This window comes from Capra hircus, chromosome 24 (genome assembly GCF_001704415.2).
Source record: "Capra hircus breed San Clemente chromosome 24, ASM170441v1, whole genome shotgun sequence".
NCBI lineage: Eukaryota > Metazoa > Chordata > Mammalia > Artiodactyla > Bovidae > Capra > Capra hircus.
In genome coordinates this window covers 39,211,609-39,237,708 of record NC_030831.1, presented here as the reverse complement: position 1 = coordinate 39,237,708, position 26,100 = coordinate 39,211,609, and the positions used below count along the sequence as shown (strand labels likewise).

General features: G+C 43.2%; 1 protein-coding gene across 10 annotated transcripts in view; it reads left to right on the top strand.

Moving 5' to 3' along the window:
• EPB41L3 (erythrocyte membrane protein band 4.1 like 3) overlaps positions 1-6,959 on the top strand; it is a 137,801-nt gene extending 130,842 nt beyond the window's left edge. For 7 of the 10 annotated variants that reach the window (XM_018039677.1, XM_018039679.1, XM_018039678.1 and 4 more), the window contains 7 exons: positions 375-497; positions 1,081-1,464; positions 2,253-2,384; positions 3,659-3,757; positions 4,187-4,267; positions 4,537-4,653; positions 5,835-6,959. In XM_018039677.1, the coding sequence (XP_017895166.1) occupies positions 375-497; positions 1,081-1,464; positions 2,253-2,384; positions 3,659-3,757; positions 4,187-4,267; positions 4,537-4,647 (930 nt within the window). In that variant the 3' untranslated portion in view covers positions 4,648-4,653; positions 5,835-6,959. The remainder of the gene's footprint in view (positions 1-374; positions 498-1,080; positions 1,465-2,252; positions 2,385-3,658; positions 3,758-4,186; positions 4,268-4,536; positions 4,654-5,834) is intronic. The other 3 variants (XM_018039684.1, XM_018039686.1, XM_018039685.1) reach the window with 1 other exon arrangement.

The following is a 26,100-nucleotide window of genomic DNA, read 5'->3' as shown; positions in this document are numbered from 1 at the left end:
CCGCCAACCCAAGCTTTTTGGTTGTTTTCATGGTTAAAAGTCACCACGCGGTCCGACGTGCACCTTGAGACACCTGCCGTTTTATTTCAGCTCTTGTCCCCGAGGTGGGGTGGTGCTGCCAGCCTTGCGGGGCAAGGAAAGGATCTGCTTCACCCAGCACCGCCCCAACCCAGGAACTCTGTCCGCTTTTCCAAACCAGAGCCCCTGCTCACCCCGATGACTGGCTGTTTTGAGTTCCCCTCCCTTTCTGTAGCTCCCGCCATCCCTCGCCCTGGGTCCCACACCCACCGTTGTGTCTCACCAGCTGTGAATGTGTACATGCCCACATGTGTCCCAACCACTGTGCCTGACTCTCCATTTCTCTGTTCACTCAGACCAAACAGACCTCTGGCGAAAAGCTCATGGACGGCTCAGAAATCCTCAGCTTATTAGAGTCCGCGAGAAAACCGACAGAGTTCATAGGCGCGGTCACTTCCACTTCTCAAAGCTGGGTGCAGGTGGCCGTTTGTTTCCATGCCCCGTGTCTCTGCTCTGCCTTTTTGCCTTTTCTTTATGCCTTTTTGATGTGTGTGTGTGTGTGTGTTTTCTATCCAGGTGGCTTTGCCTTAAATACCTGAGAGGGTCTTCACTTCCACCCCTCTGTGCCTTCCCCACATATACATCACATGTCTTCAGTTCCATTACAAGAACATACTTCAGATGTTCAGAAAGTAATCTTGCTGACACATTTTAACAGCATTTAATTTTTAAAGCATCTTATGTCATCTGTTAGGTCTGAAGAAGCCGCCGAGACTGATAGGCATGTGCCCCCATGCTTTTGTTTTGTTTTGATTTTTAAATTGCATTTTATACCGCACTCTTTCTTTTGCAACATCTCAGAGGAGCAGCACAAGTTTGAGTGTGTGTTTCGGGGCATCAAAGATTCTGGTGGGGAGAATGAAAGCTAAATTATACTTTCTGTAAGTGCTTCTGGGTATAAGCACAGATACCCCAGTGAGTGGCTTCTTTTGGTTTTTTTGCCTTTTGACCTTTGCTTGGTGGAAAGTCATACTGACGCCACAATTTTTTTTTTCCATGCAGAAAACAGAAGTCAAGACGGAGTCCAGCGATATAGAGACAGAAACAGCCCAGCAACCCCAGCCACCTAGTGTGGAGAAGGTTGTGCAGGAAACGGTGTTGGTGGAGGAGAGACATGTGATGAATGTGCATGCGAGCGGGGATGCTTGTTACGCAGCTGGAGATGACGCAGACACTGCGACCCAGGCAGCACCTGCTGATGCTTCTGGCGCAAAAGGGAAGGAGGGCTCAGCTCTTACTGAGGGGGCAAAGGAGGAGAAAGGGGAGGTGGCCGATAAAGTTGTTGTGGAGCAGGACGAAATGGCCACTGTTTCCTGTGAGCCAGAGGAGGAGCAGAGTGCAGCCGTCCACGTTTCAGAAACTTTGGAACAAAAACCTCATTTTGAGGTAACTAATAGTTAATATTCCTTGTAGCACTAAAGCAAGTCCCTAAAATTTAGTGAAGTGTAAAGGTGGGGCTACGTGTTGATAATTTTCTTCCTTTTCCAAGAGCAGTTTGTTTCTCTTCTTAACTGCCTTCTTGCATGGCGACTGTGGGTCTCCGTGCTGGTTTCCATCTTTGGGATCACATGCAAACATAGATAATGATGATTAATAATCTACAGTTCCAGGAAATGATTCTTACTGTTGTAATTACTGTAATTGGCAGTAAACCTGGGAGATGCATGGCCAGCCAAGATATTAGAAAACTTGATAGATCTATTTCTGATCAGTGTACTTATCCAGAAGGGCCACAGCCAGGCTTGCCCAGGCACCAAGTGCTAGAGTTTATTCTTTCTTTTCTTTTATTGAGATCTCAGAAGTATATGTAGGCAGGGGTGGTTCAGTGTCTTATTACTTGCTCCTTTTCTCTAAGAAGTTATATAATAAAAGGCTAATTTATGGTTTTTAATCTATTAAAATTAGTTCTTGAGATAGAAGAGAGGGAATATAAAAATATGGGTGTTTTTTCAATTTGCTTCAAAATGTTTTCCTTTACCTGGAACATTCCATATGAATTCTGGGAGACTCACATATATCTGTTGTATGCCTCATTCCCCAACTTACCCCCATGTAAAACATAAACATTTATTTCATACTAACCTGTGCTTATATAGCCACCAAGAGGGGAGGGGGAAAATATATGTGTCTGTGCAAAATTTAAGAACCACTCTGCCTCCTTCCCGTTGGTGTAGTCTTCAACTGTGAAGACAGAAACCATCAGCTTTGGCAGCGTTTCACCAGGAGAAGTAAAGCTAGAAATTTCTACCAAGGAAGTGCCGGTAGTTCACACAGAAACAAAAACTATAACGTATGAATCAGCACAGGTAAGACAGTCTATGAAGCCCAGAGCCCTGGCACCTGTTTCACCCCGTGCATGACTTCATGCACCTAAGTGTAATTAGTGAAAGTGTTACTCAGTCATGTCCAACTCTTTGTAGCCCCATGGGTTGTAACCTGCCAGGCTCCTCTGTCCATGGGATTCTCCAGGCAAGAATACTGGAGTTGAGTAGCCTTTCCCTTCTCCAGGGGATGTTTCCAACCCAGGGATTGAACCCAGGTCTCCCCACATTGCAGGTGGATTCTTTACCAGCTGAGCCACAAGGGAAGCCCAAGAATACTGGAGTCGGTAGCCTATCCCTTCTCCAGGTGATCTTCCCAACCCAGGAATCGAACCAGGGTCTCCTGCATTACAGGCGGATTCTTTACCAACTGAGCTATGAGGGAAGCCAAAATGTAGAAAGAGGCTCAGAAATCTCATCTCCCTCACTGTGTAGATAAGGAAAAGCACTAGTTCCACCGGCCCCTGCTTACACTTCTGAAGTACTGCTTTTTTGTGTTTTTGTTGTTTTTAACAATAGTGACCATTTAGTAAGCCTATTATGTACCACATACTCTACAAACATCCCACATAAATCTCATAAATAAGGCGGTGGTGGTGGTTCAGTTGCTAAGTTGTGTCCAACTCTGCAACCCCATGGACTGCAGCACACCAGGCTTCCCTGTCCTTCACTGTCGACTCTCTCCTGGAGTTTGCTCAGACTCAACATCTGTTGAATCAGTGATATCATCCAACTATTTCATCCTCTGTCGTCCCCTTCTCCTCCTGCCTTCAATCTTTCCCAGCATCGGGGTCTTTTCCAACGCATCAGCTCTTTGCATCAGGTGGCCAAAGTATTGGAGCTTCAGCTTCAGCATCAGTCCTTCCAGCGACTATTCAGGGTTGATTTCTTTAGGATTGGTTGGGTAGAATTTTTTCTTTTTTACTTTTAATTTGGCCACGCAGCACAGCTTGTAGGATCTCAGTTCTTCTTCCAATGATTGAAGCTGGACCACTGCAGTAAAAGCATCTAATCCTAACTGCTAGACCACCAGAGACCTCCCAACAAGGATTTTCTTATATTTTTATCTTTTGAAGTCCTGGTTTTAATGATAGTTCACAGCGGCCGTGTTTGGTCCAGTCTAGAGTCAGTGGCAGCTCTCAAGGCTATCAGGGAAGCACAGTGATTGTGCAGATAACTAAGTCATCACCATGCCCTCAAGCAACAGAGCGGGCATCCTGGAGAGATAATGTGTCATGTCTCCCACTTGGCTTGCTTAGGTCGATCTTGGTGCTGACTTGGAGCCAGGTGTGCTCATGAGCGCGCAGACCATCACATCTGAAACCACCAGCACCACGACCACCACCCACATCACCAAAGTAAGTGAACTGGCAACAGATCCAGGGAGGTGTCCGTGCAGAACCCCCAGGTTGCGCTGCACCTGCAGGCACCTACATGAATACCAGGATGCCAAGCATTGCCTTGGAGCTCTCACAGCTGCTGTGTTTATGATGCCTCCATCCTCACCTGCTGAGTTCTGCTTAGGAACATGCATTCAACACCCTTGGCGTAGCACTTAGCTCCATTGCTTCGCATATGACAGACGTTTCAGAAACACCAGCCAGCCAAACCCAAAGGAATCTATTCTGTCTTTGCTTCTGAAACTAACAGTTGTAAACAACTGCCATAGGAGTCCATGTCCACTTTTAAAGAATGAATGAAGCTACTTAAAGCCGAGTCAGCATTTTCTACCATTTCCCCCAGTCAACAGGGACGGTAACGTCGTAACACTTGTCTGTTGCTTTCAGACTGTGAAAGGAGGCATTTCAGAGACGAGGATTGAGAAGCGAATCGTCATCACTGGAGACGCGGACATTGACCATGACCAGGTATCTCGTGAGAGAGGGTGGATACCCTGGCAGGGAACCTCGAGAAACACCGGCTGGCCTTACTTTGCCCAGAGCCGTCCTCCTAGTCCAGCCTGTAGTCAGTTTTCCGAATTAACTTTCCAGCACACAAAGTATAAGCCCCTTGGCAGTCGTTGTACTCCATTTGTGAGTTGTGTAGATAGATCTAGCTCATGAGTCTCCTCCTCGCTCTGACCATGCATGTTCCACCTCCTTTTTGTCTCTGCCCTCCTGTGATTTCCTGGGGATAGGCGCTGGCTCAGGCAATTAAAGAGGCCAAAGAGCAGCATCCTGACATGTCAGTGACCAAAGTAGTGGTCCATAAAGAGACAGAGATCAGCCCGGAGGATGGAGAAGACTGAGCCCAGGTAAGAGGTGGGTGCTGCTTCTCCAGGCTTGGCCTTGGCTGGCATGTGGCCCGGGGCCTCCCTCTCTCCCTCCCCTCACCTCCTCCTTTTCTCCTTTTTCTCTCACTGGCATTTGCAGGGCTGGATATCAAGAGGATGGAGAATTGGTGTGCAGATACTGGTTTGTTCAGATTTAACAGGCTCCATACTATGGACTTTTGATGTCCCCCCTGCCAGTTAGAGGATAAAGAGAAAGCAGAGACTGCTTGCATGGTCCTGCACGTCTTCCCTTTCAGTCCATGCTCCTCTCATTAGCCAGGTCTGAAAGGTCATGTTTGTTGGATTTCACTGGCCATGTAGCCTAATCAGCTCTAATATGGTTTTGTTCTGAGAGGTGCAATTTGTGTGTTCCAAAAACTAGGGAAATAAAATGATGCCCATTCTGATGCCAGCATTATCCCATTGTTAGCTTCCTCTTCAACTGTGTTTGGTTCTGGCCTGTTTATGCTTTTGTTTTGCTTCGTTTTACAATTTGAAACCAAACCACTCACTCTCACTGTGGATGTCATCTATTTTCCTATGTTCTTTGGGATGGTTTTTTTTTTTCCCCAGAGTGTAGCACTGTGTCTCAGGAGGAGGCAAAAATGCAGTCTTGTGGTCCTGCTTTCCTTCAGGAAACGCATGCCTTTCCAGCTGCTGTTTGGCCAGCATCATAAGCAGACAGCATCTCCTGTGTGTACTCAGACTTGTCATGCATACTAACCCACCTGCGAGAACTTGATGAACCCTGAACATGCTTGGAGGGCTTTGAATGCTGAATGCAGCTCCTTGCACACTTGGTTATGTAATAAAAATCTTTTAAATGCTCTACCTGTGTAAAGGAAGTTAGTTCTCTAACATTGGTTTAGAAACCTAGATTGATAAGTGGCCTCTCTCAAAGGAAGAATGTAAAAATCACTCACCACATTCAAGTTAAGAAGGAAAGCAAAAAAAGAAAAAGTTTCTTTTCAGTGCGGTCAGCCACTTGGGTAATGATGAGGTTATTTCAGAAGAAGCCTGTCCATGACATACACTGGTGTTTTACAGTATCTTGTCCAGAAGAGCATTTAATAACCTTGTAAGATACTTGCCACCTGACTTCAGTCTGAGGGAAACTCTCAGGTATTTTCAAATGAGTAACTGATCAAATCTCTCTTCTACAGGAATAACCTAGGCTGCACACGAAGCCAGTTATGCAAACCATTAGGAAAAAACAGAGTCTATATGGCGTTCCCTCTTCTAACCCACTGACTTGTATCTGCCCGTGGACAATTTCAATCCAGAAGAACTGACTTTGACCATTTGATAGACACTGGCAGAGAGATCTTCCCATAATAAAGCAATCTGAATCAGCACCACTAAACCAATATTGCATGAAGCAACGATACAGTTACAAAAAGAGCAGCATTTTTACTTTTCACACCGTGTCTCCGTTTTCGGCTCCACCTGCACGTTCATAACCAACGATAGAAACCGTGATCTCATGTAACACATACAGCAGTCCATGCCTTTCATAGCTGATGATGATTAAAGTCTAAACAAAATTGCAGTTTCTTAGGTGGCAAATCTTTTGTTTACAGATCAACAAAGATTACCCTCAACTGCTAGAAGCTGTCTAGGTCCACTGTGTCAGGTTTTTCCCAGATTAGATGTGCCAATAACCGAGTTTATTCAGTAAACAACTTGAATCTTGTTATTTGTTTCCTCTGGTTTATTACTCTCACCCATCAACGGTAATGACTCTCCAGAAATATTTAATGCTCACAATCCTGCTTTGTGTAATCTAATTTAATTCGTTATAAGGTAGTACTGATTTTAGCATATTAATGTGATTTCTTCCCTGTCATCTGCTTTGGTCCGTGTTCAATCTGGAAAGCTTCCCAGGGTACCCTGACGAGTCCTAAATATGTAAAATGTCATTATTTTGGAAAGAAAACCTGTATTTTTGTTAGTTTACCATAATGATGAAACTTCAGTCCGGGAAAACTCGTTGGGCTTCCGTTGCTTTTGTTTCCTTTCTTCATTTCTCCTTCCTTGTATTTTTTTTTTAATTTTCTTTTTTTACTTGAAAAAAGTGTTTTATTTCCAAATCTGGTCCATATTTACAATCTAGTTCAGAGCCAAGCCTTAAACTGTACAGAATTTCCACTGTAATTAAACTATTTAGCATTGAGTTATAAATAGCCTTCAAGAAGATATATTCTCCATTTCACTGTCAACTGCATCGCACAGCCCCTGGTGAATGTATGTTTCCGCATAGCAAAATAAAAATGGTCAATGCATTTAAATCCTAATTCTCTACGTGTAATACTTTCAGGATCAGACGCATTTGGCCCAGAGCTAACATTTGCATGACATCAAAGGCCTCATTCATCTGCAGGATAGAGAGCGCCTGTCTTTTTTCCAGGATAAAAAGTACAGAGAGATGGTGAACAAAATACGTGTAGATAAACGTTGGATTGCCTATGGAAGCCTGGAAAAGTACAGCGAGTATCACAGAACCTCGTTTTCACCGTTTTTGTTTTTCTGTTAGAAGGGAGGCTCTGTTGAAAACCCAGTGCTTCTGGAGCCTTTTAATTCTACCGGAGAGACACCTCTGTCTTGCATTAGCACCAGAGCTGAGCAGATGAGGAGGCCAGTCTGCAGGGCCCTATGTGTTCCCGCGGCTCATTCACATCGAGCTCCTCGAGTGCTGGGGACTAAGAATCAGACTTTCCCAAACATTCATGTTTGGGAACGCATGTAAGAATTAAAGATTTTAAAATTAAAAAAAAATAAAAAATTTAAAAAAAATTAAAAAAATAAATCTTGATAAATGCAACAACAACAAAAAAAAAGAATCAGACTTTCTGTTGCCAGCTGCCCACCTAACGCCTGAGTGTATCCACTGGCACTTCGTCCCTCACTTCCCAACTTTAAAAAAAAAAAAACTCTTCATTAAATTTTTTTTTCCAGAAAATTATTAATATATTTGACCACATTTATTGTGTTACGTTGCTCAGTTGTGTCCAACTCTTCACAAACTCCTGGACTGTGTCCTGCCAGGCTCCTCTGCCCATGGGATTCTCCAGGCAAGAATACTGGAGTGGGTTGCCATGCCCTCCTCCGGGGGATCTTCCCAACCCAGGGATCGAATCTGTGTCTCCTGCATTGGCAGGTGGATTCTTTACCTGGGAAGCCCTATTTGACCACATATCTTAGCCCTATTGAGGGAGTCAGATTCTTATCATTTCTCTCTGAAGTTCTCAGTCTGTCCTTACTGTCAAGACTAACTGTTCATTTTCGGAACTGAAGCATAATTTTAATTGTGCTTGAAGCCAGTCCAAAATTGTCTTGAGAAAAGTTAACACTTTTACTGATAGGAAAATGGCAAGTGGCCTCCCAAAGATGCCAGCACCTGGTCTGCTGACTTTGTATCCAAGTTGTACCTGTGTTCCTGGTTTTATTTATTTTTCTGAAATTATTTCAGAGGTATAATTGACATATTATTTTCAGGGTACAATATCATAATTTCATATTTTGTATATGTTGTGAATATAAACCCCCCCGTAAATCCAGTTACTGCTGTCACCATACACAGCACAATTTTTTTTCTTGTGCTGAGAACTTTTAAAGTTTACTCTCTTAACCTTTAAATATATGTTAATAATATGGTATTAATTATTACAGTCACCATGCTGTCTGTGTTTGCTGTGTTTACCAAACCTAGCATTTTATGTTCCTCTGCCCTCAGCAGTAAGGGCTTACTCATTTTTATGAAATTATACATTGTCAAGGAAGCTACATGTTCTCAGCTTTCTTTTCCTTCTATTATGCTTCTCAGACTTTTTCCAGCTTCCTTCTACTATTCCAAATCACTGTCACATACTGCTGTCTCTGACAGCAGTGCCCACTTCTAGTATCAAAATCTGTATCTGCTTTCCATTGCTTTATAACATGACAAACCTAGACAGCATATTAAAAAGCAGAGACATCGCTTTGCCGACAAAGGTCCATATAGTCAGAGTTATGGTTTTTCCAGTAGTCTCATATGGATGTGAGGGTTGGACCACAAAGCTGAGCACCGAAGAATTGATGCTTTTGAATTGTGGTGTTGGAGAAGACTGTTGAGAGTCCCTTGGACAGCAGGGAGATCAAACCAGGCAATTCCTAAAGAAAATCAACCCTGAATATTCATTAGAAGGACTGATTGTGAAGCTGAAACTCCAATACTTTGGCCATTTGATGTGAAGAGTCAACTCATTGGAAAAGACCCTGATGGTAGGAAGAATGGAGGGCAGGAGGAGAAGGGGACGACAGAGGATGAGATGGTTGGATGGCATCACCAACTCAATGGACATGAGTTTAAGTAAACCCCAGGAGTTGGTGATGGACAGGGAGGCCTGGCGTGCTGCAGTCCATGGGGTCACAAAGAGTCGAACACAACTTAGTGACTGAACAAGGAGTCTAAAAGACCCTGGCTATCACACTTGCAGAAACTGAAGAATTCCACTCCAGTTACCTACTTGCCTCCCAGAAAATAAATGCTTGCTTCTCAATTTGCTCAAAAATTCAAGTCCAGGGTCATAAGAAAACAGGAATTTATGAATCTCTCAAATGAGCAGAGCAAGTTACAGACCTAAAGGCATTGTGGTCCAGTCTACTGGTAACCTGTGTACAAGCCTGTGTGCCTGCTCACTCAGTCCTGTCTGACTTTTGCAACCCCGTGGACTGTCACCTGCCAGGCTCCTCTGTTCATGGGATTTCCCAGATAAGAATACCGTAGTGGGTTACCGTTTCCTTCTCCAGGGGATCATCCCAACCCAGGGACCAAACCTGAGTCTCTTGCATCTCCTGCATTCTTTACCAGCTGAGCCACCCAGGAAGCCCCTTGTGCTCCAGCCTACTGATGACCTGCTGCTAAGTCACTTCAGTCGTGTCCAACTCTGCGACCCCATAGACGGTAGCCCACCAGGCTCCCCTGTCCATGGGATTTTCCAGGCAAGAGTACTGGAGTGGGTTGCCATTGCCTTCTCCACTGATGACCTGCACTTCCATGCTAATCACACAGCGATGTGCAGAAACATTTGTTGTGGAGTTGCTGAGTCCTCCAAAATCTTCATGATGTTTTCTCTGGAGTCACAGAGCGAATGGCTAAGGCCAGGCAATAGCCCTCCTTCCACGCTTTCTGCCCAGTGGAGCTCAGCACAGGTGTGAGGCACAGCCTTCATGGACACCTCGGGCTCCTTCTGCGGTGTTGGGATTAATGGACAGAGCTGCATTGATGCTGAAACATCACTGCCCCAGCGAGAGAGGCGGGCAACACTAATAATGTGGGGATTTTCTGCAGCTTCACTCTCCTGGAAGAATTTTCCCATCCTCTATTCCCTGTACATGCAAAATCACTTCAGTCATGTCCAGCTCTCTGCGACCCTATGGACCATAGCCTACCCGACTCCTCTGTCCATGGGATTCCCCAGGCAAGAATCCTGGAGTTGCCATGCCCTCTAGGGAATCTTCCCAACCCTGGGATCGAACCCACATCTCTTACATCTCCTACATTGGCCGATGGGTTCTTTACCACTTGCACCACCTGGGAAGTGCCCTCTATTCCCTATTCCTCTCTGATTTCCCAGACCACCATGCCCCTTCTGCTGGGCACTGTGTGTGAGTTCATGCAACCTGCAGAATTCTTCCATTAATTTTTTTAAACAATCCACTTCCTTCATTCTTTCCAGCACATCTATTATGTTATATTTTCTAAATCAACATCAATTGTAGCTATTTTTTGAAAACCAACGTGGAATCTACAACGGGACTCTAAAATGCTCCTAACTTACAAATGAGGGTTATAGGTACCTCCATGAAATTCTCCCTTATCTTTCTCACTATGGTCAATTAACCAGTGTCAGAAGCATCTGCTGTGACTTGCTGTAGAGGTGGCCTCATATTTGTTTGTTTAACTTATTTGTTTAATTGAAGGATAGTTGATTTACAATATTGATTTGATTTCTGTCATACATCAACACGGCCTCGTATTTTAATAGGTATTTACTCACTAAGTAGAAGTGGGTTATTCCAGTTTTTGGTAAATACATTTTTGTAGCAGGTCATTGGTACGTGTAAAATTGTATTCTCAGAAATGACATTTCATTTTGCCAAATCATTTCTTATCAGAACTGATTAATTCTGAGGAAGAGCCATGGAGTTAATGCTTCCCCAGGAGTGTTACACACATGCACACCCACAATAGCCTCTTATGTTTCTTTGAGATAAGTGTAATCTTTTAAGGGATTGGACACGTTCTTGCATTGCAAGCTCAAGAGAGAGCTTATCAACCAAGATAATATGTGGGTTTTCACGGCACCCCACGCAATAAGGAGGAACCAGAGTATTCTGGGGCTGAATTTCAGGCATAAACACTCTTCTTGAATAATACTGAAATCTAAGTGATCCCTGAAGACATGCAGTGACGAAGAAATGCACGTTTTAATACCCTATGATTTTACGGTAATCAGCCAAAACACCACTGTAAGTCTAAGCTGTGGAAGGGTGCAAAGCAAAAGCCACTTCTTGTGGGAGTGTCAGTTGCAGATTTGCAGTAGAATCAAGGAAGACAGGTATTTTCGAGTTTTTTACAAACTTTTGACCCAGCAAATCCACTTCGGGAGATTCTTCCTAAATCCAGCACAGAAGTTTATAGAAGTTAATGTACCATTCTGTTTGCCACAATGTTACTCATAAAAACCAAAGTGTTTAAACAGTAAATATTCAGCAAAGTGGAAAATTTATAAATAATGGTTATTTTCCTAAGATGGAAGACTATACAATGCCCAAGAATTGTAGAATACTGACCTGATAGAGGAATTAATCCTAGTAAATGTAAAAATAGGTAAAACAGTTTATACATGATGCTGAGCAGGCAGACATACTGTCTGTGCATAGAAAAGACAGAAACATCAGCCAAAATGGTACCAGTGACTTTCAGAGGAGAGAGCATCTAATGATTTTCTTTCTTCTTTGTGCTGTTGTATTTCTCCTGTTTCTTCAAGTGTCTGTCACCTTTATCATATATATATATATATATATATATATATATATATTTATATATATATATTTATATATATATATATATTTTAAACCATTGATTCGGGAACAGTGAGAAATGTAAATGAGAAATGTGGAAAACTGACTTTTTCCTGGAACTTCAAAGCCATTATTACCCTCACCAAATGTTACAGATGCTTTGTTCAACACGGATTTCTTTAGCCATGCTCTAATTAGAATGGTGATAGATGAGTTTCTATTACAGATAATGAAGTTATTTATAGTAACACTCCATGTGAAATCTTTCCAAATAAATAAGGTTTGCTTTGTATGAATACATATTTGTGATTCAGGAAGTGCATTTGCTTTTGATGGACAGTGATTTAGTATACTGTGTAAGTAATTTTTAAGTGTTACCACAGTATAATTGAAAGATAATGCTTCTCTGGGTGTGCTTAATTTTTACTTTCCTCTGCATAAAGCTGTCTCTCACTGGTGCTGTCTTTTTTTAAGCAAGCATGGCTTAAAACAAAACAAAACACAAACACTGGACTCAGCAACCCTGCATTCCCCTTTTTTGTCACCTTAAGGCAATGACTTGAGCATTTGAGCCTTGGTTGACTCAACATAAAAAGGGAACAACAGCCAATTACAAAGGTTGTTACAGTGAAAACCCTTTGGTTCTATGACAGTCAGCACCCTATAGAAATACCTGAGAATGTTCTTTGTAAAACAGAAAGCAGTAGTTTGATGTAATGACCTGTGTCCCCCACTTCCCACCACGCTGGGCATCCCTTATTCTGTACATGAGAACACAAACTGATTTATCTCAGGAAGAGCAGATTGCTTTTGCTTGTGAAAAAAATAGCCCTCTGCTTGGGCTGCAAAAATCTTATTAGGCTTCAAGCAATGAGAAAGACCCTAGCTAGGATCCTTCTCCGTATCCAGGTCAACATTCACTTTGTTCAGGGGGCAAAAAAGATGCACAGTGCGTGATGACCCTCGTGGTGAGTTGATATTGTCCATGAAACCACGGCTATGAGGCAGCCAGCACAATGTCTTGCAATGTTCAGCATGAAACCAAAACTACACACACAACCATCCCAAGATTCTGACATGGCTTGTCAGATAAGGTGTGAGTGTAGGGTGTGCACATATTGGTGGATTCACTATATTAATTTTTTGTGTTGGGATTTTATATTTGCAGGGGCCCTTTTTGTATGAATAGAGAGTTGCTAAGTGACAATATAGAACATGCTTGAGGTGCTGCGTTTCCAATACGTTTCCTAGGGATGCTCTCCAAGGACTAAGAAGAAATTCACAGGCAGCTTAAGCTCTGTGTTTTCCGGAGCAGTGGGTCTTAACCTAAACATACATTAAAAACACTTGGGAATTTGTTTTTAAAGATGCTACAGTCTGAGCTACTGGAGCATCTGAGTCCTGGTCTGGAGGTGGGGCTCAGCATTACTATTTTTTAAGAGATTGCAGATGAATGCTATGGACAGCCAGTGAGGGGTGGGGCACTGGTCTCAGAAAGAGATCTCAGACCCAGCATGCATTGGAACACACGGAGTTTCCCAGCGACTCCGTGGGTCTGGGGTAGGACCTGAGAATGAGTGTTTCTAGCAAGCTCTCAGATGCTTCTGATGCCTGAGGTCCAAAGATGGCAGGCACTGGGACAACTTCTGGTTGTTCCTGGTAGAAGGAGCACTGATTTAGGACCAAGAAGAGCTGGGTGGCAAGTTTCTTAACCTACGGCAATCCATCTTCTAGGAAAGGAAAGTAACTTATCCACATAAAAATTATTGTGAAGATTTATTGAGACAGTATTTTCAGCATCACTTAAGGAATGTTTCTAGTGCTGAATAAGCCTAAGGCAATACTATGATCTCCCCACATATCGGAAGTCTGTGACAGAAAGCGGGGGTGGCCCCTTGAGCATTAAGAAGCAGGATGGTCAAGTGATGAAGGCAATACAAGTACCACCTGTAGTCAGGATGGAAATATTAACTCCAGTCCAAGAAATTGTAGGGCAACAGGAATTGCCTTGGAAATACTGATAAGAATCACCAAAGTGACAGTTTACAAGGAGGCACCAAAAATAATTTTTAAAATATTGCAATGATGCCCCACAAAGTGCTTCGGCATTGTTTATAATCACCCAACGCAGGCGCAGAAAGCCTTGAAATAAACTACACTAGAGAGGAAGGCAGTCATGGCCACTTAGAAGGATGCTCGTAAAGAGGTGAGCAGATAGATGAAAGAAGCCATCTGCAGTAGATGTGATGGGAGGTGCTGTGGTGATGAGTGACGGTTGTTTAATCACTAAGTTGTGTCCAACTCTTGTGACCCCGTGGACTGTATGTAGCCTGCCAGGCTCCTCTGTCCATGGGATTTCCCAGGGAAGAATAGTGTAGTGGGTTACCATTTCCTTCTCCAGGGGATCTTCCCAACCCAGGGATCGAACCTGCATCTCCTGCGCTGGCAGGTGAATTCTTTACAACTGAGCCACCTGGGAAGCCCGAGTGACAATTAGCCCAGAGGAGAAAGAGCGTCTCTTGAGTAGGACAGGAGAAGCGACTTTGGAATTGATCCTTAAGATATGCGGAGTTCATCAGACATCAGACAAAGGAGGTGGAGATGGAGGGTGAAGACAGGACTCAGGAAATGGAAGCTTCTCACCAGGAACAGTTTGCAGGTCTGGCACTTGATGCTTCCAAATAGCCGTCTGCTGCCAGTTCTTCCTCTGCTCTGCTAACTCTGGGAACGTTAACCTACATGACAGTTTAATGGAGACCATCAGAGGTGTAAGGGAAACATTCCAGGAGAGACGATGCCAGTACAAGTGACTGAGGGTCACCAAAGGACTACTGATTGCAACGTCAAACCCCAGGAGGAGCCGTGGCTGAAGTCCAAAGGCAGGGCTGTAGAGGGAAGGGTGGGGATGGAGGCGGGGGTTTTATAGCTTGGAGCAGGTGATGGAGGTTGTGGGGAGTCTCCTCTCTGGAGGTGATAAAGGAAAAACGAAACGTACAACAGTGTCAGCTCTGGGGACTGGCTTAGGATATCCAAGAAATTTGGAGCTGGGTTGAATTTCTTCCAGCTTTATAATTCTAGATTTATATAAGTGGTAGCTTGCCATGTAGGGAAAGTTTAAAAATAGGAAAACATGTTCTTCAAGTGCAAGGAGAATTATCAAAACTATTTAAAAAGATAGAACTAAGAAATTCAATAGAATTTTTTGGTAAAAAAAATATTGTTTTTTTTTTATACCTATTTCTCAATTACCAGAAATAGGTAGGACAGACAGTCTGATTAGTTTATGCCATCCTTCATACCTGACTTAAAAGTCTGACAGTACTGTGTGATATACTTAATACTAATAATACTATGAATAATTTCTTTGAGAATTCAAAACACCTTTTCAGAATTTTTCCATGTATCAGAGTCTTCATATATTTCTCCTCACTACACAGTGTCGTGGAGACAGGAGGTGAAGGAAATGACCCCCGCTGACCTCAGGACAGATTCTTAAAGTTGCTTTTTGGAATAAATTCCTTGTAACAGCCTGTTTTCACATGACTCTCAAAAAAGTACAATATAAAATTTATATGCAAATATTAGGTGCTTTGAATTTTAAAAAACTTGAATTTAAGGTGGAGGGGATTTTCCTACAAAAAGATACAGAGGTGATCCATTTGAAGCATGACATTACCCCCCTTCTGTCTGGAGAGAAAATTATCAGGAGTGTCTGGGAAAACTGAACCAGCTTTAGGTCTTATTGGTATTGGCTGGGATGTTCTGTTGGATTCTAAAATACAGTGAAATTTTGGCACAGTGGTAAAGAATCCACCTACCATTGCAGGAAACACAGGTTCAATCCCTGGTCCGGGAAGATCCCCTGGAGAAGGATATGGCAAGCCACTCCAGTATTCTTGCCTGGAAAATCCCATGGTTAGAGGAGCCTGGCGGGCTACAGTCCATGGGGTCCCAAAAGAGTCGGACATGACTTAGGGACTAAAACCACCATCCTTAGGGACAAAGACATCCTCAAACATCCAGGGTGAGACAGCTTGGCTTGCTTGTATCGAAATCATCTCTCAGCTTTCTTTAAGTCATTTCTGAGAAAGCAAGAGTTTTCCATCCATCAGGGTTAGCAGGTGGGAGTCAATGGAGGAAGGGAGTGGGTTGGAAGGTGGGAACTGGGAGCAGAGGGACCAGCCAGCACAGCCTGGATCTGTGCTTGGAGCTACCTAGCAGGAATTAAAGAGGCTGCCGCAAACCCAAGACCAGGTGACAGGCACAGGTAAGAGCACATGAACATCGGCGGGAAATGTTGACCGGGGCGAGGTGAGCTTGGAAGGTTGCGGAGAAAGTCGGGCTTCCTCCTGGACACGCAGGATCCAGCAACTTACGAAGGACTGGCTGCTCTGCATGTAGCTGACTTTTGAGAACTCTGTTATTGGCATGTTTGCTTGTCATTCCCCTTCCTTCTAAAAGTGATCTGGCAGGAGTGGGAGACCAGGGGGAGGCGGAAGTCCAGCCGAGTGTGCTGGGCAGTTGGGTGCCCATTCATAAAGGGCTGGTGATAAGTGGATGTTATTTAAGAACACATGACTAATGTCTAGCTGTCATTCCCTTGCCATGCTCCATGAGACGCCCCTGCTGTGCCCAGAATGGCACCTACAGAATTTTTTGACAGGTGCTCTATTTTGTAAAGAATGAACACCTGACTTCAGCCCTTAGAGACATGAAAAAAGAAAAACGCAAGCACCATTTATAAGGCCATGCACCATGAAAGGTGACTTGTAAGTCACCCCTCCTACACACACGCAACTCAGCCCTTTGCTGACAGCTCTAGCCATCTCCCGATGCCCACCACACCTGTCTAGGATGGCTTTTCCAGAAGCTTCCCCATCCTGTTGATTTCACTTAACCCCCACCATAAGCAGTCTTTCATTAATGTCTCGGTCATCCTCTTCTGCGGGTGCCATTTGTTCCCACAAGAACACTTGATCTGTACAACCAGCTCTGTGATGCTGGGCAGTTATTTAAGCTCTTTCTTTCACATCTTCAGGTGGAGATTTGTAAAGGGCTCGTCTGAACCATGTCAAAATGACAGTACATGACCAGCTCTGACCTAAAAAACGGCAATGTCATTTGCTGTGAGAATGACTTGAATATAAAACAATTCAAATAGTGCCCAACAGACTGTAAGCATTCCTTTCTAGTTATGATGCTTGTGGATGTGTCCTAAGTCGCTTCAGTCGTGTCCGACTCTTTGAACCACTATGGGATGTAGCCTGCCAGGCTCCTCTGGCCATGGGATTCTCCAGGCAAAAATACTGGCCTGAGTTGCCATGCCCTCCTCCAGGGGATCTTCCTGACCTAGGGACTGAACCTGTGTCTCTTACTCTTCTGCATTGGCAGGAGGGTTCTTTATCACTAGTGCCACTTGGCAAGTCCCTATGAGGCTCAGATGCTATAAGTGATCTCTTTGCCCCACAACAGCAAGTCTGTGCTGCCTCCTCCTCCCCCATCCCAGGTAGACACCCCTCAAGTAGTATAGGGCCTCCTCACCCAGCCCAGAGGCAAAGTCAGACCTTAGGAAGGAAAAGTGCTGCTTTTCAACTCCATGGCCCTATTCTTCTAGTCTCACCCACCAGGGATTTCCACACCCACCACCTGCTCCTCTAGCACAAGGGGTGCCTGGCATCTTGCCACAGAATGTTTTCATAGAAATGCTCTGCTTAACAGGAGGGTTCCATCACTGTTAATGAAACTGTGGGTGAGCATGGGTTAAATCTGTTTCACCTGTAACCTCACTAATTGTGGCTGGACAAGGTTCACATGTCCTCCAGCTGCACAGAGCCTGAACAATGAGATGTTTGACTCAGTTCTCTTGCAGAGTCAAACCAGCTGTGTCTAGCTGGAGCTGAACTGGTTGAGACTGGATAGAACCACTGACCCTCCATCTGGGCATGTGCGAGTGTCCCGCAGCTTGGTGACCTTTTGACTTCAGAGGGTGGAAAACTCCACCGTCAGACTGTGCCAAGCACCTCCCTTCTTATGGTGCACAGGCCTGTGGCTGAGCTGCACCAGCGCAGAATGAGGAGGTCCCACCTGCTTCTCATTACCTTTCCCGTGACCCCTATGCTCCCTGAACCTGGGAGGCCAGCTCACCCAAGGAATACCCTAGCCCCTTTCTTCTGGGAGCTGCATCTGAGGCTTTGTTCTCTTTCTGCATTAGGCTGCCTTGTGCAGAAGTCCCATCTCTGCTGCAGAGCCTGGGGGCTCAGAGTTCAGCCCACTGGACGTTGGGCAAAAACGAACCTCGTTCCTTAAGGTTAATCCTTTACTCACATGCAGTTGCCCTGGTAAGTGGGGTTCTGTGCACTGGCCTAGAGGCTCTAGAACCTTTGTATAATTTTGGTATTTGGGAACTTATGTTTTGAATTCCAAACTTTTTACAAATAAATGTAACTTGCAGGACTTGGGGAAAGGGGTGTTGAGCTACCTGATTGACTGACTATGACCCAAATCTAGAGCAGAGCTTAAGTTGTCCAGGACTGGATCAGGGGAAGGGGGTGATTTTCCATGGGTAGGAACACTCCAAAGAGGTTAAAACATACATGTGTGCCTGTTTGATGCCCCCAGCTATCCTCACTCTAATTCTTTGCAGCTCATTTATTCTAAATCTGTGCTTCCTATGTAAGCTGTCTCTTCTAAATAACATCAAAACCTCTCGGAGGTCCCTCTTTAATGTCTAGACTTGTCATAAAACTTTTGCATCCTGCCTCTCAATACCAGATCCCAGCCAAGTCCTAGGTCTTTTCGCCTTTGAGTTTAATTTAGAGCATGTTTATGAAAGTGAAATATTAAAGAACTGAAGCAGACCTGTAACTATGAAGAATTAAGTTAAAGGTAAACATTTCTATCCCTTTTTGAACTTCTGGATAATATGCTGAAGGACAAAGGAGGCAAAGGAGGTGGCATCTTTTAGGGGGAGGGGGTCTTAAAAAAGGGAGGGGACACTTCTCTGGTGGCTCAGTGGACTAAGAATCTGCCTGCCAATGCAGGGGACACAGGTTCTAGCCCTGGCCCAGGAAGATTCAACAACTGAACCTGTGCTCTAGGGCTCGTGAGTCTCTGCTACTAAGGCCCCGCGCCCTAGAGCCCGTGTTCCCCTACAAGAGACGTCATAGCAGTGAGAAGCCTGAGCACAACTAGAGAAAACCCGTGCACAACAGAGACCCAGCGCGGCCAGAAAGAAAAATTACAATTTAAAAAAGCGGAGGGGGGATTTTCCTGGTGGTTCAGTGGTTAGGACTCCATGCTTTCGCTGCTCAGGGCTGAGGTTCAATCCCTGACTGGGGAACTAAGATCCCACAAGCGGCAGCATCTCCCCCTACCAAAAAAAGAAAAGAATGATACTATTGAGGCCAACCTTCCCTTACTTTTGTGACATCCACTGTCAGTTTCCCTACAGGCACACTCTGTTGGCTGAGCATCCTTCAGGGGTGCTACTATTAGAAAGATCAATGATTTGCCTATTACATCAGCAAAATACATTAGGGATGAACTCCTAACAAGGAAAGCATTGGGCTCATGGGGAATATTAATTAATTTAAAGTGGAAACACTTTTTCCGCACTGTTGATAAGAGATGGAAACCCACCACCCCACCTGAACTCTGGGTATAGGGTGAGTGGAAGGAAGATAGTAACAGCAACGTTAATTCAGACAGAATTCAACAAACGTAATTCACAGGGTTCAGTTCGCAGCTGGTGCTGAGAATGAAATTATTGCTGTTGTTGGTTAGCTAGTAAGCCGTGTTCAACTCTCTTGCAACACCATGGACTGTAGCCCTCCAGGCTCCTTTGTCCACGGGATTTCCCAGGCAAAAATATGAGAGTGGGTTGCCATTGCCTTCTCCAGAGGATCTTCCCGACCCAGGGATTGAACCCAGGTCTCCTGTATTGGCAGGAGGATTCTTTACCACTGAGCCATCTGGGAAGTGTGGAATGAGATAGGAGCTGATAAATCAACTCACCCAGTTACCTTTTTCTTTTTTGCCTTTGAAAACTAGTTTCCCCCTTATCAACATCTACATTTTGCACTGTTAGATAATTGAGTACTTATAATTTTTATTTATTTTTTTTACACAGAGAATGTGTGTGCATTTCCAAAGTCTATCTTAAATGCAAACTTAGCATACTCTTACATATTTTAAGAGTATATAGTTTTGCATATATAAGGCAACTCAAATATAATTCCTCTTCCTAACTCAAAAAATACCAGTACTGGATTGTAGAGTCTCTCAAGGCATCGTCTGCCTTATGGAAATTTAGCCCACTCAAATATCACATGTGTTCTAAATTTAAACGTCATCAGATTTGTATAACATTTCACTTTCCAGTGTATTTGCGACAATGTTGTAAGACACAGCTACGTTTCAGGGGTCATTTTGCCCTACTTTCAACAGTTCTGTCAGGAGCTTGAATTCATTCGGGGGAATGCTACCTAGTTTGATTTCAGAAAAGCTATCATCCAGTATGGAGCAGCCAAAGGATACAGGGTATTTGGGGACCAGAAGAATCCTTAGTGAGCTGCCTCCTGACTCAGTGTGAGGATGCTCCTCACTGCCACCCTGAGTCTAGCCTTTTGTAAAGCTCAGAGACTCTGGGTATGATGACTTTAAGGTGTTTTTTCGTTAGCCTCAGCTGTTGAGCTGTATTTTAACTCATTATTCACTCAGGGGATTTTTGCAGAAATTAATGCCTGTGGCTGGTGAATTGTTAGGTAAGTGAATAATGAAATGTCTCTGGTCAATGTTCGGATAACAAAAGACATCTTATAATACGTTGTCTCTAGTTGATAATATGTTGAAAGTTAGCTCCAAACTGCTACTCAAGAAGTGTGGCTTAGGCTTCCCTGGTGGTCCACTGGTTAAGAATCCTCCTCGCAATGCAGGGTACACGGTTTGAACCCTGGTCTGGAAGATTTCACATGCCACGGGGCAAGTAAGCCCCTGCTTAACAATTACTGAGCCTGAACACCCTAGAGCCCATGCTCTGTAACAAGAGAAGCCACTGCAAGAAGTCCACACACTGCAACTGGAGACTATCCCCCGCTTACTACAACTAGAGGAAGCCCACGTGCAGCAACAAAGACCCACCGCAATAAATAATTTTGTTGTTGCTTTTCTTTTTGTTGTTTTTCATTGCCTTTTTTAAAAACCACAGTGATCACAAGTCATTTCCAATCTAGAGGTAACTGCAAACTCTTAGCAACCTGAAGAGTTTGGAAGGAAGCTCAGTGGTATAGTTATTTTTAGATGCTTTTATTAGTGTGCCTAAGATCATGGCATCTGGTCCCATCACTTTATGGCAAATAGATGGGGAAAAAAGTGGAAGCAGGGACCGATTTTATTTTCTCAAGCTCCAAAATCACTGCTGATGGTGACTGCAGCCATGAAATTAAAAGACGCTTGCTCCTTGGAAGGAAAGTCATGACAAACCTAGACCATGTATTAAACAGACACGTCACTTTGCTGACGAAAGTCCTTATAGTCAAAGCTATGGTTTTTCCAGTAGTCGTGTACAGATCTGAGAGTTAGACCATAAGGAAGGCTGAGCACCAACGAATTGATGCTTTTGAATTGTGGTGTTGGAGAAGACTGGAGAGTCTCTTGGACTGCAAGGAGATCAAACCAGTCAATTCTAAAGGAGATCAGGGACTTCCCTGGTGGCCCAGTGGCTTAGACTCCGCATTCCCAATGTAGGGGGCCCGGGTTCAATCCCTGGTCAGGAAACTAGATCCCACATGCTGCAACTAAGACCCAGAGCAGCCAAATAAATAAATAAACATAAATATATAAATATATTTTTAAAAAAATAAAAATAAAGGAGATCAATCCTGAATACTCACTGGAAGGACTGGTGCTGAAGCTCCAGTACTTTGGCCAACTGATATGAAGAGCTGACTCATTGGAAAAGACCCTGATGCTCGGAGAGATTGAAGGCAAGAGGAGAAGGGAATGACAGAGGATGAAATGATTGGATAGCAGCACCAATTCAGTGAACATGAATTTGAGCAAACTCCAGGAGATAGTTAAGGACAGGGAAGCCTGGAGTGTTGCAGTTCATGGGGTTGCAAAGAGTTGGATATGACTTAGCGACTGAACAACAGCAAATCAGTGTTCCTGACTCTATTCCTAACAACTGGTCTAGCAAATCACAGTGCATATTGTTTAATTTCACATTCTTACACCGTAATGGGGACTTTTAATTTAAATAAATAAGCACCAAAAATAAATAAATAAGCATCTACCACAAGTAGTAGAATAGTTACATAACAAGAAAACTTACCCTGGAAACACTTGCATAGCAACTAAAGAGCAATTAGTAGTGCATCTGCTCATATAATCCTAGTACATTTTTAAAATAAAGTTGTTCTCCCAGATCACTGTACCTTTTAAACAGGATTTGCTTATGTTTTATTCATATTTGTGAACAATATAGCACCTTATCCCATAATGTGTGTCATTCTGGCAGTTTTAGATTATTTAGTCAGATATTTTAAATAAAAATAAATTTAATGTCCACTTAACGGCAGTAGTAATAGATACTCCCTAAGTTTGGTTCTAAAATATTTTTCTAAAGCTCTCTGAAAATGTTTGTCCTGCTCTGTAATGTTTAAGATCAGTAGAGTGAACACGCAGAATTCTATCATTTTTTTCATGTGTTAGATCTTAGGTATTTCCAGTGCAATTAAAGCATCTGTAGGAGCTGTCCATGGTTTTCTGTTTTATAAAGTGCAGAGTAAGTCCCAGACCTTTTCATACTGTCCATAGGGTTCTCCAGGCAAGAATACTGGAGTGGGTTCCATTTCCTTCTCCAATTTTTCTCCAGGTTTTTCCAATAGTCATGTATAGATGGACATGCAAGTTGGACCGTAAAGAAGGCTGGGCTCCAAAGAATTGATGCTTTCAAACTGTGGTACTGGAAAAGCGTCCCTTGGACAGCAAAGAGATCAAATCAGTCAATCCTAAAGGAAATCAACCCCAAATATTCATTGGAGGGATTGATCCTGAAGCTGAAGTTCTAATACTTTGGCCACCTGATGCAAAGAGCAGACTCATTGGAAAAGACCCTGATGCTAGGAAAAGATTGAAGGCAAAAGGAGAAGGGGGCGACAGAGGATGAGTTGGTTAGACAGCATCACCGACTCACTGAACATGAATTTGAGCAAACTCCGGGGGGATAGTGAAGGACAGATCAGCCTGGTGTGGTGCAGTCCACAGGGTGGGAAAGAGTCAGACGCGACTTAGCAACTGAACAACAAGGTCTCAAGTAGTTTTCAAATGTCTTGGTTTCAAGGACCTTTTCACACTCTTAAAGACGAGTGAGAACTCAAAGAGAGGTGTTTTATATCAGTTGTATCTACTAGTATTTATGTTATTAGAAGTGGAGAAATGTCAAAATATGTATCCATTTTAAAATAATAAATCATTTCATGTTAATAGATGATATTTTTGTCAAAAAAATGGTTTATTTTCCAAAACCAAAAGGTGAAAACAGTTAACACTGTCTTACATTTAAGAAAAATCTCTTTAGTGTCTATAATAATAGAAAAGCAGATGAGTTTTAATATCTGCTTTGCATTCAATCTGTTGCGGTATGTTATCTTGGCTGAAGTATATGAAGAAAATCATCTTACACAGAAATGTAGTTGGAAAAGAAAAGAATATTTTTCACAAAATGTTGAGCATTGTTTACCACGACACTCCACTAGTGATTTATGAGGACTCTGAAGCTGTTAGCAACATTCTTCTCACACTCACATATTGTTGCCCATTGACTTGCATCTCACACTTATGACTTAAATTATGATTGTAATGGGCTTCCCCATGGGTCAGCAGGTAAAGAATTCGCCTGCAACACAGGAGACACAAAAAGACATGATTTCAATCCCTGGGTCAGGAAGATCCCCTGGAGAAGGAAATGGCAACCCACTCTAGTATTCTTGCTTGAAAAATTTCATGGACAGGAGCCTGGCGAACTACACTCTGTGGGGTCGCAAAGAGTTGGATGCAACTGAACAACTGAATACAATTATTGTAATATGATGCATCAGTCATTTGGAAAATGTTGGCTCACTAGATCACACAGATATTTTAAGCACTGACATATTTCATTATGTAATCCCCGAAAAACCTCATTCATTCATATAACCACTAATGTCACAATACTTAAAAATCTTGGAGAGTTAGAAAACTGAAATGCTTACAATGGGAAAGACAAGTTTTCCATTATTCTAATTTTCACTTGAAAAGTTGACTTTTGTTATTGGCAGAAATAATTTCAGTTGAAGTATTTTTCCTTGAGGTGGAAACCTTTTTTGGTCTTTGAGAAAATATCTGCCAAATCCGTAAGCCTGATTAGCTATGATTAGTCTCTCAGTGATATCCCATAAAATAAACTGTTAGTTGGGCTTGTAACCCATAGACATTTTTTTTTTTGACTGTGCCACATGCAGGATTTTAGTTTCCCAATAAGAGATCAAACTCGTGCCCCTTGCAGTGAAAGTGTGAAGTCTTAACCACTGGACCACCGGGGAAGCCCCCACGTTTGCAGCTCAAATAGCCACTGGGCAACCATTGTGCACCAGTAGCCACTGAAGTGCTTTTCACACACTTCCAATGTCACCATCAAAACATTCAAAGACATATAAAGGGTCAAGATTCAACAAAAGTAGTGGTTTTTATGGCTTCCTCAAGGGCATTTTAAGTGAAAATAGCATTTTAAAATTTTAGGGTGTTTTTGTTTTGTTTTGTTTTTTACTGCATGTGCACTGTATTGAACCCAATAGCTGATAGAATAGATTTGACCCACTGGATTTATACTAAAGGGCCAGCTGTTTTACTCACTAAGGCTTTTTTGCACCTTCAGAGCAAATGTCAGCACTGAAAATGGAAAATAACATCTCAGTGTTATTAGGAAAATAGTTTGAGCTGAAACTTCTTGGGGACCACCAGGAGTTTGCAGGCCACACTTTGAGTCACTGTCCTAAACACTTACCGAGTCATAGGTCACTGGATATGTGAGGAACCCCAAATAGAATCACAGCTTTAGAAGAGATCATTCAGCAAAATGATCTCCGTGTTGTCCCACATTTTCAAATAGTATGGTATTCTCCAAACTATAAATATGTAATACATCTCCCATTTTACAATACTATAGATGAGTATTTGCAATCAGCTATTTTTCACCCAATGCATTCTACCCTATATAAATCGAATTTAATCCCATCACTTTGGATTCTGTTTTCAGTAGAGATGGAGGTTGGTTAGACCACTTTGCATAAGATTCCTATTTGTAAAAGCGTGTGAAGTTGGTTCTCCTTGCCTTCTGTATGTGTTTAATCATAATCCTGACAGGTTTGCTTTGACAACCACTTTTATCCCCTTTTTGACCGACACGTCTTCCACATGACCCTTTTTTAGGTACACCTGTCCTTCTTTACTCTAGCCCTTTTATCGTTAAAACAGACTTCCCTGGTGGCTCAGATGGTAAAGCGTCTGCCTACAATACAGGAGACCAGGGTTCGGTCCCTGGCTTGGGAAGATCCCCAGAGAAGGCAATGGCAACCCACTCCAGTACTCTTGCGTGGAAAATCCCATGGACGGAGGAGCCTGGTAGGCTACAGTCCATGGGGTCGCAAAGTGTAGGACACAAATGAGTGATTTCACTCACTTGTCCTTCTTTAGCCCTTTTATCATTAGTTTTGCTAACCTGGACTTCCTTGGTGGCTCAGACAGTAAAGTGTCTGCCTACAGTGCGGGAGACCTGGGTTCAATCCCTGGGTTGGAAAGATCCCCTGGAGAAGGAAATGGCAACCCACTCCAGTATTCTTGCCTGGAAAATCCCATGGACGGAGGAGCCTCATAGGCCACAGTCCACAGGGTTGCAAAGAGTCAGACACGACTGAATGACTTCACTTTCTTTCTTTGCTAACCTGAAAATGTATCACACACCTTCCCCCAGCCCACTACCTCCATTCTCTGCCTTGTGAACATCTAGCTTGCAAATGCCCTTCATGTGGAAAGCTTCTGAGCAGTTGCCAGCACATAGAGCATTTCTATTGACAGCCATCTGTGGGTATAGAATAAAGGGAAGGAGTCGGGTTGTGGACTAGAGCAGCCTTGTCTAATAGACATTTCTGCAGTGAACGGAAATCTTTCACATCTGAGCTGCCCGTGGAGTAGGCACAAACCACTTCGGGCTATTTTGTACTTGAAATATGACTACTGTGATTGAAGAACTGCATTTTAAATTGTATTCAACTTTAAATAGCCATGTGACCATATTATATAAGTAATACCCTACTTTAAGTATCTCAT